Genomic DNA, 15,666 nt, shown 5'->3' on the forward strand with positions numbered 1-15,666 from the left:
CTTTTCATTTACATGTTGTTGGCCAAAGAATTAACTCCACAGCCTTCTTAAAAGAAATGGACTGCTCCAACCAGCAACTCCAACCTTCTGTTGCCTCTGTTTTGCTACAGAACACAGCGCTTAACACAGAGCTAAGATGTTTTTTTCTAGTCAGAATGCTAGAAAGCAACGATGTAAATGCATTTAAAACATTTCATGAAATCTGAATTATACCTCCATTAGCTCGTCCAGTGTTAGCATCAAGCCCATCAGAAGAGTTGTGCCTTCTGCGATTTGCTTCATAACGATTCTCTGTCCATGAACAATGTTCAGAATGCTTCTCAAAGTTCAACGATGACTGTAAAGAAAATATATGATTAATAACAAGAGATGAATTATCAGAACTCTAACATACGTGTTATACAGTACATACAATTTTAAAAAAGATTTTGGGAGATGATACAAAAATTCTCAAGTATAAGCATGTTCAAAATTATGTCATCACCCTTTAAACCAGTAGAATCAGAAGACATATTTTCCACTCCAGGATACCAAAAAACGCTAAGGACTACGATTGTGACACAAAGCAGAAATGCAAGTGTTTATTTAAGTTTGGCAGCAGAATGGAGACAAGTGATGTGTTACAGTAGAGGAAAAATCTTAAAAAAGTAAGGAAGGATGCAAGATCATAGTTGGGAATGGAAGGCAAACATTAAAATTTGTAACCTGAAAGAACTGAAGCAAAATTGAGCACTGCCTTAGACAAGAGTGGGAGTGACACATTTGAGGAGATGATGAAAGCACGTGAAGAAAAAGAAAAAAGCATAATCTGCAAGGCTTTATAAATACAAGAAGTTCTCGTCATGGTAACCACTTGCCATATGCCACTAGATCAACAAGAGATACAAAGACCAAAAGAACACTATTAGATAGAGAAAACTCTCTGCTACGAAACAATCTCTTTCAACAGTCACCACCATTAGCTATGCAGTTTCACCAGCCACTAGTGAGAGCCACACTGACAAAAATCTGCTCCAACAGAAATGACTCACTGCCACCATCACCACTGCTAAAACACACCACCTACTGCCACGCTGTGCTCATGTCCACTGCTTGGTCTCCATCAACTTCAGCAAGTACCAATGAATGCCAGTGGTACCACTTTTTTCCACATGGGGAAATTCAATGACACACCTTTGCTTCATCCACACTTCCACATCGGACACCACTGTATCAGATTGCCCCTCTGCTGCCACCTGTCACACAGCATAAATGTAACTGGATAATGGAGGAAGGTTCAACCTCTACTGCCATACCACCAAGATCCACCTCTGACATCATGAACCAACATAATAAAATAGGAGTCATTACTTCAAAAGGAGCCTTACAACATAACACTGACACTACAGAATTCAGACTAATAGCAAAGGCAGCTCTGCTTTTTACCATTAACCCACATGATGCATCACTTACAAATGGCGTGGAACTTTTGTAACTACACAGATAAACACTGCAAATATCATCGTAATACAGCCATGAATGAACATGAGTGAAAATGTAAGCCCCAAAGTTAAATTCAGTTGTTATCCATTAACATTAAACATGTTCTAGTAATATTTTCATTATTCCACTGATCAAAATAAGTAGGAAAAAAAAAAAAAAAAAAAAAAAAAGGAAGCCGCAGTAAGAGATTTTGCTACTCTGGAAAGTATCCTCAAGAACTTTTTCCCCACCACTAACTCTATCAAGGGACCAGCACACAAAAATTCACTAGTTCTTCCATTAATACCAATTGCAGTACTCAAGGTGCTGTTCAAAATCCACTATTTGAAATTCAATCTCAAATAAACAATAAATATATTTAAATATGAAGCATGCATTATCGAATTTTATAGAAGTCCATCTCTATTTGAGATCTGGAAACTTCGCAAACTTGGAGGTGGGAGAGAAAAGAAGGGAAAAAACAACCATCCAGTCAAAAAGCCACAAAAAATTGTTAAGTGATTTATGTGGTTAGTAAATGATAAGGAATCTCATTATCAGTTATAAGCAAGCTTTGAATTAGCCACTACAAATCTAAAAGCTCCACACTTGCTGACGGTAGGTAACATTTTAGACTATAGCTTTGCATGTCAATTTACATAACATAACCTACTAATATCGCCTTCAGAGTTTCATTTCTTTTAATAACCTTGAAGAACAATCACACTCAAAGTATAAGTGATAACACTTCACACATACTGTTCAAGTCATACTTGATACAATCCATCTGGAGCTGCTACACTATGTGCAAAGATCATGCAGTTTGCATTTTCCCCACAAGATGGAGATATCAATCTATCAAAACTCCTGTTGCAAAGAACACAGTAAACTTTGTAATCAAAAGGAAATTTATCAGCAATTTCTGTAAACTGAGAAATTATCTGACTCAATTCAGCCGGGCAAGAAAGAAAGCAAAACAAATTTCTGAAGCATAAGTCTTCCTGCTTTAACACAAAGTCAACAGTTAACCTTGGGGAAAAAAAAAACAAAAAATGTCACCCTTCTGTCTGTAATCGCCTCAGATGCATTTTACAGAAATCCTTCCAGAAAAACTTTGTTTGTATTCCAAGATGGCTTCACTATTCACGTCAGCCCAATTACAGTACTGCACTGATGCAAACATATTATTTCCAGGCCTGAGCTAAGGCTTTTCAGTAGTCGACTACTTAGCTAAGTATACTTTCCTATGTAAGTAACAGGAAAATGATGTAAAAATTATCCTTCAGAAGAAATCAGTATCAACAGATGAAGTGGATTTCAGTCAAAATGTGAGCTGTATCAGTCATATTAAGAAAGTTGTTTTGGTTTTACGATTTTTGGTTATCGGTATTCCACATCATAACACCATGTAGTGCTCTGGGAGTCAAACTGTTAATGCTCCAGTTCCGGGCACCAGTCTGGAAGAGAAGAACCACCACATTCCCCAGGGGGCTGTGCAGTCAGAGAGCAGATATGACCCCTGGCAAGGTCACCTGATGCCACCTTCTTCATCTGAACTCATATTCCCAATTTCATTCCATTGATTTTTCTAACTCTAGCGTTTACCGGCATGAGGAAACAGCCCTAGCAATCCAGGCTGCAGCAGGACCCAAACCTCCCCAAAAAACAGTTTCTCACAATGCCTCTTCTGGGAAATATAAGCTGAAAGGGCAGAGTTCAGTTCCTTCTTTTCAAGTCTGCTGATACTGTTGCCTCATCCTAGCTCCACTTTGCATGAGACACTTCCTATTTCATCCCATCCTTCATCTCTGCATGAGACACTTCCTATTTCATCCCATCTTTCATCTCTCTTATCAGTTCTTCTCTGCAGCTGCCTTGTTCAGATACAAGGAAGCATCAAACACCTATTCAAGGAATTACTGGGGGTGGAAAATCTGTACAGGTCACATCTGCAATCCCTCTTATATAGGAGTGACAGAATAAACCTTATTATACAAATTATGAAACACTATACATGGGTAGAACAAATAAGACCGTTCAAGTGTTTAGTAACCAAAGGGACCACATATCACAAAATGTTCTTCACTGAAGGAAGGGCTAACACAACAGACATCGGAGCAAAAGTACCATAATAGAAAAAGCATACAGCTACCAAGTTTTTAGAAACAGAACCACAGAATGGCCCGGGTTGGTAGGGACCTCAAGCATCAAACTCCAACCCCCCCGCCACAGGCAGGGCCACCAACCTTCCCATTTAATGGGAACATTAAATGGGAAGGTTTTTAAATTAAATTAAATGGGAAGGTTTTTAAATTAAATTAAATGGGAACAACCTTCCCATTTAATGACCAGGCTGCTCAGGGCTCCATCCGACCTGGCAATGAACATCTCCAGGAATGGGACATCCACAGCCTCTCTGGGCAGCCTGTTCCAGCACCTCACCACTCTCATAGTATAGAACTATATAGAACACACAGCTGAGGGAGGAGTTGACAAAAGACAACCCATTCCATAAATACATATATTTCATAGTACTGGGATGCTGCTGGAACCCCAGTCGATAATGTCGATACAGCAGTATAAATGTAAGCATGCAAGTACATCTCTTCCAGTACATTCTTGGAATAAGTGGAGATTAAATGCTTTATTGTGGTGACATTAAACTAAGCTCTGTTAATTACTTCTGTGGAAAATACAGACACTGGAAAGAATAAATTGCAGAGTTAACTTCAGTAATCAAGCTGAATAAAAACAAACACTACAGGAACATCTGAAAACTGATAAGCCTGATGTTCCTTTAACAGCAACTGAAAGCTGCTGCTAGACTACACAAATTAAAGAAGTTAGCTAGTTCTGTGTAGAAAAAAATAATACAAAGAGGCATAAGTTAAGGAAACAGAATTTAAAAAAAAGGAAAAGAAAAGAAAATGCATGTGTGCACGTGTATAGGTACTTAAGTAACGCAATGGAGACACAACCAGTGCTGAGTGCTGACTGTGCAAAGGCCTATTTCCATATTTGAAAAAGGCTAAAATTTTCATGAAAATGAAATACTAAAAAAAATTTACACATTAAAACAAAGCACTATCATTCTCATGCAGACACAGACATTACTTTCAAAAGATTAAAAGAAAGGCAGGTCTACAGATAGAAATACAAAATAAATGACAGGAGTTTAAAATGCTCAGTGCTGCCTTTACTTCTGCATAAACACTAGTTTGAAAGGATAGAAAGATAGGCCAGAAAAAAAGAAACATTTATACGAGTGCCATATATTCAAGAATAGCTAAAAACCATAATGATTCAGGGATTGCTATTTCTTATTCTCAAGTTAACTTCTGCATTTTTTTAACTGAGTAGTCATAGCCTAGGTGGAACAGGCATAGCAAGGATGCACAATTACCATCAACAACTGAAGAGTCATTACAGAAAATCTATTTCAAAATCATTTTTTTTAATCACTTGACTGATCAAACAAGAAAAAACATTCTCTAAAATGTATATGACACAAAGCAAAACCAACAGCAAGATCATCAAGGACATGTCTTGATCTCATTTCCTCTAGCAATACATTCATTTCAAACTATCAATAAAAAAAATTTTAACCCAAGAACAGCTCTGATAATCTGTGCACATGCTTCATTCCTCGAACTCAGCTATTCAAGCAGAAACTCCAGAGGTATAAACTTGATAACCAAGGTTCAACTATTTAAATTACAACAGTAAGACTTTCCAGGAATTACCCTGTTATCACTCTTCCCACATTCATGAACAGACACATTTTTGTAATGACCAATGCTATGACATTTAGACCTGTTTATTAATGAAACTGTTGGATCAGAACTACAGAAAGACATACCTTTGTTGACGATGGTGGAGTAGGAAAATTAAGCCAGGCTGGAGCAAAGTCATGCTGCGCCATTTAGGTCCAGTCTCTCCAAATCAATGAAACAAGGCTTTAGCACCTCATGGCAAGTCCCTGTAATTGGGAAAAAAAGGAAACAGGAAATGAGTGCTTTTCAGATGTTTATCTTACATGAATATCACACCTGTGGCATTTTGATCATTAATTTCCCTATGTTTTCTTGTATTATTTTCTCAGACAGATGTGGTTTTAAGTCTTACTTAGCTTTACTTCATTACATCATATTTATCCTGTTATTACTGAAGAGTCACACTAAGGAAATTTTTCATAAAGGTCATAAAAATAAAACTAACATTTCTTCATTTTCCCCTAAAAACAGGATAAAGGATTTTGTGTAAGGTCTGATTAGAGAGATATGAAAAATTATCACATTAGAATACTTTCTAGTACTGCCCAGAACAGACAGCAAGAGCCTCTTTATTAGCTTCCTAGAAGAAGCTGATTTTTCAAATTAGCCCCCCAAAATTAATATCAGCCACCATGTCAAGATTCCTCAAGAAAAGACTAAAATGCCTATGGTCACCAAGAACCCTGTATTTTCTCAAGACTGAATGGAAACACAGCCAAAGTATCTAGAGATTCTGTCAAAATCCAGTAGGGTTGTCCAGTTTGAAAATGAACAAGATAACGACTTAAGTCAAAACCCAAGAGTACTTTTTCTACCCAAAAGCAAAAAAAAAAAAAATCTCTCAGTAAATAGAAGAATGCAAGATAATACAAACTACAGTACTTAAAGCTGAACTATAGCACTGAAAGAAATGGATGAAATGCTGACAGGATTACAGGGTTAACTGAATCAGGCTCTTCAGCTAGATACTGTAAAACTGTCAATGATTAAAATGCGTTTCAAGTATCAGATAAGCAGTACTAGAAATTCAGCTAGTAAAAAGAATTAACATCCAAATGCATGTTACAGGGAGAGACAAGGTATTGCACAGAGATATGCATTTCATGTCTCCACATGAGAAAGTGCGGATCAGCATGCACAGATGTGTGTTACTTCACACTGCTGTAATTTGAGTAAACTTTAGTAAAAGCTGTGGAATCTGAACTTCGTAACCGACAATAACCAATAATTATTGTTGCATTCTGGCCTGAACTGGGCAATTTCAGACTTTCAGTGAAAAAGGACAGCATTCCAATATCTAAAAGAAGCTTAGCAGACTTTAAGTGTTTAACTGCACTAAGTTGAATTGCTGATTCTATTTTATGTCATGACCTTATACTAACCTTATTTAGGTATCTATGCTCAAGAAATATTTACATGCTGTACTGAGGGATATGGCTTAGTGAGAACTGAGGACTTTTCCAACCTTGGTGTCTCTATGATATCATAGTTAAATTATAAAGCAGGATGCTCCAAATCAACTAGACTACAATAAAAACAAGTATGAAAGTATGTGTCACTCACTTAACTTGTCTTGGATTAATGGACAGAAGTCATCCAATGTGTTCTCCTAAATTAACCTCAACAGAAATTCCATTAAAAAATTCTAAAAAATCCAATTACGTATGACTACAAAACAATGAAGTTCTAGCGTCACAGAACCATTACAAAAAATGGCTTATCTTTTTAACTTATACTAATTAATCATGATCAGTAACCACACAGAAAACAAAAAATAGTGTACGTTATAGAAGACAAAACAAGCTAAATTAATAGCAAACTAATATGAACGGGCTAAGAAAAAAAAAATCTCCCCCTTCTTTCCTGAGATATAGCTTCCTACTCCAACATGCAGAACTGTGAAATCTTTCGAAAGGATCAGAAGAGGTATCAGTCCTGGAAGGTCAGGACAACAAAAACAACAAAATAATTTTCAGACAAGAAAATTACTGTCTTAAAAAACAAGAAGAGATTCAGTACAAACCAGTTAGTACATACGAAAGGATCCAGAAAGTGTTACCGATTTTTTGGTGAATTGGACATTAGGTGTGGGACAAAGGCACTAACACTGTTATTTCTTAATAAATAATTGCAACTGTTTTTAGAAAAGTAGTCAAGCATAAGTCAAACATTACTATTTAATGAACTGCCATGAAAAGAATTTGTGCTTAATTCAGTAACATTCCTAGCTGCCCAGCTTTGACAACCCAGTTTTCATTAGAAGCAGGAACTCTGTTTAGATGATCAAGCAAATATTCAATAGCTTTAGGATACTCTTCAGGAAGATATTCCTGCTAAGCTGAAAACAGATCTCAAAGTGTGAATGGAAAGCCAGAAAGACTACTCTGATGATTCAGGCAGAACTTGCAATGCTTAAACCACTTACGGCAGCCCTGCAGAGAATGACCTGAGGACACTGGTGAATGAAAAGCTTGACATGAGACAACAGCGTGCATATGCAGCCCAGGCCAGTATCCTAGTATCCTAGGCTGCATCAAAAGAGTGGTGGCCAGTAGCAAGGAAGGTGACTGACCCTCCCTGCTCTGCCCTTGTATTCCAGATGTGGCCTTACGACATTCAGGCCTGGGGCCCCCAGCACAAGAAAGTAGAGCTGTTGGGGTAGGAGGGACACAGAGTTGACAGAGGGCTACCAGCACCTCTCCTATGAAGAAATGTTGAAGGAGCTGGGCTTACTCAGTCTGGAGAAAAGAAGGCTCCAGGGAAATCTGTTTGTCGCATTCCAGTATTGGAGGGGTATTATAATCAGGAGGAGGACCAACTCTGCATGTGGTCTGATACTGACAAGACAAAGTGGAGTGGTTTTAAACTAAAAGGAAGGAAGTTCAGGATAGCAGTTAGGAAGAAATTCCTTACTCAGAGTGGTGAGGTGCTGACAGAGCTGCTGGTAGAAGTTGGTGATGCCCCATCCCTGGAGGTGTTCAAGGCCAGGCTGATGGTCCCCTGAGCAGTCTGACTTAGCAGCTGGCAATCCTGCCATAGTAGGGAGATTGGAACTGGCTGGTCCATCAGATCCTCCCAACCTAAGATATTCTGTGATTCCATGATTTATAATCACTTCAGTTGCCGAACAATTTGATTTCAGGTTGCTTTCACATTCAATTGCAGGTTGCTTTTTCACAAGTTAAACCAACAACTGAGAAAGATTAACACTTTCTTCTGTAACATGCCCCAGCACTGAGATGCTCTTCCATCATTTAAAATGGCTCTTTTACAAGATCAGACAAGCTATTATTTTTTTTCCTCTTGCTATTCAAATCCATTACAATTTAATCTGTTCCCAGTGGTCAGAGATATTTCTGCAATCCATATCCTCCATGGTAGTTACAACCTCTATTTAGAGTTGTGCTACTTATAAATTTAATAAGCATACAATATTTCATTACTGCAGTTATCAATAAAAATACTGAAGAGACATATTTGGCCTATGAGATCTAATTCACTTGATTTATACTTTCAGCTTAACATTGTTCAAGAGCTTATTTACAAAGCTTCAGGAGCCTCTAAGGCAAATAGCACTGATACTCCATTCACTTTTCAGTAACATTTCAGAAATACAGGATTTGTTCTACCTTCAACTAAAAATACTCATTACTTAAACAGAATTAAAATAAATGGTACACACCCACAAAAGCATTATCAAGGATCTGCTTTACTTACCCTGACAGACAATGAATAACTCTAACTAGCACACCACATGTACACACCACACAGCAGATCAACCACAGTTCACCTGCACAGACAAAACAGCTGCTGTACTCCCAACTTTAACTAGACAGCAGATGTATGTGGTAAGCTCCACAAACGTGAACATAGTGATTCCACAGCTTTCAGAACTTCCTCAGCTAACAAAAAAATTAGGCCCAAAATTGATCACAGTGATGAATTCATCATTTCCTGGTAGCACAAACACAACACAACATTGCTTTTAACAGCAGTACTATGAAGGCTAACTTGGCTTTGGTTGACCACCACAAATGCAATGCTGAACAATTTTAAAAAGAAAGAAATATTGAAATACTGTTATCATCATACTTTTAACTTTCAAACACATTCAAGTTTCTTTAATCAGACTGCTCAAAATATCTAGTCACATCAGCAACAATTTCTGATATCACATCCAAACACCACACAGTGAATTCAGGAAAAAAAAAAAAAGAAACCTTCCACAGGCAGCTCATAAATTCAGAATTCCAGACCTTGTAAAACTTACATTTTGCCACACATATGAGGTCTGATTGTCAGTAACAATCACAGAATTGTAGGGGTTGGAAGGGATCTCTGGAGACCACCTAATCCAACACCCTGCTAAAGCAAGCTCCCTACAGGAGCCAATCTGAGCAGTGTGAGCAGCCGAAATGAGCAAACTGTATCCAGTGTAAACTACAAATAGCCAAAAAAGATGGAATGGATGTGCTCTGATGCTTTGTTTTTTTGTTGCTAATGTTTCTGTTTGGTTGGTTGGTATTACAGTTGACAAACAGTCGTCCTTTGTTGACAAAGTATTTTTCTCCAGTTTTAAAGTAACTGGAAACACACACTTTTTAGGAAAACTAATTTCTCTTATACCAATGTTCAGGAAAGCTTGAAGAGGCAACGCACATTGAGAAAAGAGAAGCAAAAAGCAACTGCACAAATCCCAAGTCAAGACTTCCCTGAGAAGGCTAAAAAAAACCCCAAACCATCTAGAGCAATTACCACAACTCTGCATGAGAGAAGGGGAAGAAGTAAATAAATAACAGAGCTAAAAAACTATCATTAGCCTGTGCTTACCAAATTAAATAAAGAAATCAAATCTTAAAACAGTACACTCAGTCTTATCTAAACTACTAGGTTTTTTTTCTTCTTTCTTTTAAAGTCATCACAGAACAAGATACAGTCATAACAGACAAGAGTCTTTTCAAAAACTTCCTGGCTTTCTCTGCCTCATAAAACAAAGACCTAAGATGCACTTGGTCATAAATATCTAGCAAGTAAATTCCACTGAGAGAAAAGGTGTTTTATTCCAAAACATAATAAGAGTACAAGGGAGAACAGTCATGATAAATTTAGTCTGGAAACAAAGTTCTGAAGACCAGAAAAACAGGAGAATTCAGATAAACATTTAAATCTGCCCATTCTTATTATGTTTAGAAGTCAGACACTAATAACTGTTATACGTTAACAGCATAATTACACAATGCATGTACACAGATATAACCTTGTAATAATTAAGCCAATTTTTCCCTTCTTGGGCAGTAACCACAATAAAGCTCCTGCAGGAAGCTTTTACCTTCTCCTGTCTGAAAATGCTATTTCAAATCAATAGCATTTCAAAAATACTTTTTCTAAATGTGAAGACAAGAGAGCGCAACCAGCACACAAAACAAATTCATATTTCTTCTTCTGCAATAGCAGAGTTCATCATAGCACAAAAACAAAAGACAGCCTGTACTTAAAAACTTCCAGATCAACGTATATACTTTGAGCTTCATCTTACTTACAATTTTCACACTATGTGGAACTTCTAACTTCGTATTACTGAGAAAAAATTATCCAACAGTCAAAATTACTAACATTTTAATTTTGCTCCCAAAGCTTGCTTATTATCTAAAAGCTTCCAAGCAGTCAACACATAGAACAAGAACACAGAACATACAGACCGTGGAAATCCAATTGAACAAACTATCCAAAATAGGCACCACACCTTTAACACAGGTTCTCATATTTTAACAAAATTTGTTTCATTTCTTGCAGTTTAAAAAAATACTTATATTTCCGCCTTACACTGGTGGGAAAAAAAAAAACGTGGAATTCTTACTCATTCTCATACCATTCATCCTAATTAGAGACTCCTTCCACCAGAACTATGCTGGTTAGAGACTTCACTCTCCTTCTTTTCTGAATGATGTCACTAAATAGGCAGGCAGTCGGCAATACATGGCAGAAAGTTTTAAGTACAAAGCATTAGAGCATTAAAGACTACCCACAGTGCAGAACCGCAGTAAGCACATGCTAGACCAGCTCATACTCCTACACAATACATCAAAAATGGGAATATAGTGCAGACAAATAGCACAGAGCAACCACACACTGGCAACCAGTCACTGCAGGCAGAATTGGGTGGATTTACAAACTCACTTAGCTAAAGTGCCAAAACAGAAAACAAACGTACCAGCAAAAGCCACGGAGCACAAGGGTAAGTCATGCAGTCAGGCCTAATAAGGTCTGATATGCCAGGCATCTATAAAAGTCTGCAAGCAACTTAAACAAAGCTTTAAAGTGAAAATGTAAATCTCAAAATACTGGAACCTTTATGATATAGCCTGAGTTTCTCCATGTGTTAGAAATTCATATTGTCTAACACTGCACCTGATAACACCGTAGAAAAATAATTTCCTTTACCATAGCTGCTAACTTGGCCTTAAAAATGTCAAGGTAGCAAAGGATAGTGAGGACTGAAATAATTCTGGCTCTACCATAAAGATAATCCTTTATTCAGAATTTCTGGTACTACAAGTATCTGCTGAATGGAAACAAAGCTGGAAGAAATCCTCTTTCCTTCATTTGCCTAATTACACAACATCAGAAGCAGCTAAATGGCATCTCTGGAAGTGCATAATGCACTTTAGGAGTTGGAAGAGTGACTCCCATGAAAATTCCTCTCAAGCACTGGCTGCATAAGTGGATGGGCAATGAGCAGAGGAAGCAGTTGTAATTGAAGCACCATTTGATTGCTTTGAAGCACAGATATCCTGCTTTTGTTTCCAATAAACAGGCTAAATAAGAAAAAAAAATAAGCACGATTATTAAGATACAGAATCCTGAAAAGACTGTGGAAAATAATGTAGTATTTTAACTGCTTGGAGTTTTTGAAACTATTTTGATACTATTTCTGAATGGTCTAAGTAGCTCTAACAAGCAAAATGCATAGTACCACATTTTTAACACAATTAACTATGAACACTGTAACAACTCTGTGACTCACGGGAACCAAGCTTTTAAAACATGTAATGCTACCTTTTGTTTCCCCAGGTCCGCACCCATTACAGACCAGAGAAGTGTCCCGATGAAAAGCACAACTCTTCAGTCTATCTGAACAGTTATGAACTTCAACTTGAAACAACACAGGCCATGCTGCCTTCACCCTTGTTTCAGAAGGCTGCAGTCCTTTCGATAGCATTAACCAAGGTAGGTCTCTCTCAATACTTTCATCTTCACACAATTTTGAATGGAAAAGAATGAGTTTAATGGCTTAGTAGTTCTGAATCTAGAAAGTATTTTCTGAAAAATTCTACCACACAGCGTTCTAAAGACTGATTAAGTTGTACTTCCTTTGAACATCAAAATGTTTTATCCTGGAACATAAATTTTCACAAGTCATCCAAAACAGGACTATGTCCAGTTGCATTCAGAACATACCCACCCACTGAGTCTGCAACAACCTTTCTGAACACTCCATTCCAGTGTTTGACCACCTTCACAGTTCAAGGTTTTTCTTGTGGTCAGACTGAATTTTCAATGTTTACTTATCCTCGTTGCCTCTTGTTCTGTCAGGTCCCTGCTGGGATCTAGTTCCCCTTTCTTCATCCTCTCCCACTGAGTACTAGACATATGGGTAAGATGACTACGAGCCTCTCGTCTCCAGGCTGAATAGTTACAGCACTCTCAGCCTCTCCTCTTATGAAAGACACTCCAGTCCCTTTATCATCATTGCAACTCTTTTCTACAGCATTTTCCCTCCATGATCCTCCTGAGGTTCTTCTCTCCAGTTCTCCTGCCTGCCCAAACACTGACTTTAACAGCTACTCTTCCCAGTTTTCTACTGTCTGCAAATTTGCTGAGGTAAATTCTGCCTTGTCATCCAGGTCATTAATGGATGTGTTAGGGATTATTGGCTCCATTACTGAACTCTAAGGTATAACGCTAATAAATTCTTTCAAATGGATTTCATGCCACTGATCACAGCGCTGATGGGAAGGGCTTACACATTCAGCCCGTTTTTGGATACGCCTAATTATTCACTTACCTAACACATATTTTTTCAACCTCTCTTTGAGGATGTAATGGAAGAACCATCTCAAAAGACACAAACAAAATCTACTGCTCCTCCTTTCACCCACCAAGCTGGTCACCCCATCAAAACCATTAGCTTGAGTAAGCATGACTTTCCCTATATAAATTCATGCTCGTCTCTCCCAGTTATCTCTTGGTCATTTGTATGTTTGGAAATATGAGTTGATCCACCATCTTCCTCTGGGCTGAAGAGAGGCTGACCAGCGTGTAGCTCCCTGGATCCTCTTTCTGACAAGAGGATTAACACTGCTCTCTTTGAGAACCTCTCCCATCACCATAACTTTTCAAATATAATTATTAAAGAGCCTTGCAACAACATCTGCCAGCTCCCTCAGTATTTGCAGGTACATCCAGTCAGTCCTACAGTAAGCTCACTTTAAGTTTTCTCCTACCTTCTCTAATAAGGGCAGAGAAAAAAACTTCAGCAGAACTGTAATGAACAGGGCATGAGATCAGAGACCTTCCCCACCCAATTTTAAGAGCGCACTGTTTAACTTGTCTAACCAGTATTTAGCAAGCAGAGAAAACAGTCCATCCCACTGGTACTGAAGAGATCCAGCTTGCAGGAGGTCTGCTTGGTACACAAAGCAAAAATAATTCCCTTCCCTTCAATACTGAAACAGGTTTCACCATTGCTGGTGAGAAACATTTGAGTCTAGAACAACTTCACCATAAATAAAAACAGTTTTGCCTTTTTGTAATGTCCTAGCAGAATGAAACAGGTAAAAGCAGCGAAACCCCTATCGTAAAAAAAAATCGTTTTTTTTTTTTTAAAAAAATTTTGTCGTAGAAAAAGCTGGTCAAAATTATAGCAAAAACAGTCAAACATCTGGAATTTAAGAATATAATTTACCAAAAGACTATGCATTTTAATTGTCACTATGTTAAACAGCCCACTTAAACAGAGCCAACTACAACCATCCACCTATCACAATACACATCCTGTAGCTAATATATGTAGCTATATATGTATACACACACAGATTAACTTCATTATTTGGATGTAAACTGCAATCAGGTTCCTTTTGCTTTAAGTCCTATACTTGCAGTACCATTCAGTGGAAATTCAGGTAAACACTGATCTCTTGCCCTCTGCAAGGTTCAAAATCCAAAAGCAGAAATGTTAACAGCAGTAACACCACCTTTCAGTACAGCATATATAATATAATAAAATCACTGGAATGGTTTTGCATTTTGGAGTCCTCACAAGGAATCTGAAGAAAAAGAAGTTGTAAAAGACAGCATTTTTAAAATACCTGAGCAAAATAAAGCCAGAAACCAATCCTTCAGCTGCTTTGCTCACCCTCTACCAAAAAATAAAGGCAATGATTGTGGAAAAGCTGTTAGCACCATATACAGCATTATTACCAGTCACTGTATAACATTACTGCTCATCAACCTTGCACTGTACTAAAAAAGCACATTATCTGCACGGTTTTCCTATGACATTTTACACATTTAACTCCACTTAAGTGTTGCTGCACATTTCAACTCTGCTTACACTTAAAAGCTCCCATAAGAAGCATTTTTTTTCCCCACATAGCAGAGCAGCCTCCACTGTTGACAGAAATTCTCAACAGAAACCAAATAATTTCAGGATTCTACCAGAATAAAAAAAGCCAAAATGCTCAGAATTATTCTAGTACAAAAATTACATTTACGCCAAGGCTCAAAGTATAATCTCCCTGGGGCAAAGACCTTAACTTCATATTCACCTGCAAACCACTTAATAGACTGTCAGCACTACTCAAATAAACCCTAAAGAAGGTATTAGAGTGGACCAGCATGCTAAGTATGGTCTCTTCAATGGGCCCCACCCGACTACACACGGCATTCTGAAACTAATGTCTTCTAAACTACAATAGACACAAAAAGCATAGTAACACTACTTGATAGAACAAATTCTTTACCACAAAACAGTCACCACCATTAGCTATGCCTTTCACCAGCCATGAACAAAGAGCCTGCACACTACCCTCACAAAACCCTGCACCACTTGACATGACCACCACTGTTAAAACACATCACCCTCACCGTGCTCACATCCATTATTTGGGCTCCATCAACATTCAGTAAGTGTAGATGAATGCCGATGGGACAAATGCCATTTTTCCACATACAGGAATTCACCAGAACACTTTGCTTCTTACCCGTTCCCATGTCAGATGCCATTCTGTCAGACTGCCCCTCTGCTGCAATGTGTCACACAGCAATAACATGGAATGGATTTTCAGACTGAAGGTTCAATTTCTCCTGCCATAACACCAACATCCACCTCTGGCATCATGAGTCAACACAATAAAATGGGAGGAACCACCTT

The 15,666-nt window shown here is 37.9% G+C and overlaps 1 protein-coding gene across 1 annotated transcript in view; it reads right to left on the reverse strand.

Moving 5' to 3' along the window:
- GPBP1 (GC-rich promoter binding protein 1) overlaps positions 1-15,666 on the reverse strand; it is a 31,125-nt gene that overhangs the window by 14,266 nt on the left and 1,193 nt on the right. The window contains exons 2-3 of the mRNA XM_042875416.1: positions 5,321-5,440; positions 214-337 (exon numbers count right to left, since the gene is read on the reverse strand). Of these exons, the coding sequence (XP_042731350.1) occupies positions 214-337; positions 5,321-5,383 (187 nt within the window). The 5' untranslated portion in view covers positions 5,384-5,440. The remainder of the gene's footprint in view (positions 1-213; positions 338-5,320; positions 5,441-15,666) is intronic.

The sequence above is a fragment of the Lagopus leucura genome, unplaced genomic scaffold, assembly GCF_019238085.1.
Source record: "Lagopus leucura isolate 7727_CA_CO unplaced genomic scaffold, USGS_WTPT01 Super-Scaffold_100014, whole genome shotgun sequence".
Classification (NCBI taxonomy): Eukaryota; Metazoa; Chordata; class Aves; order Galliformes; family Phasianidae; genus Lagopus; species Lagopus leucura.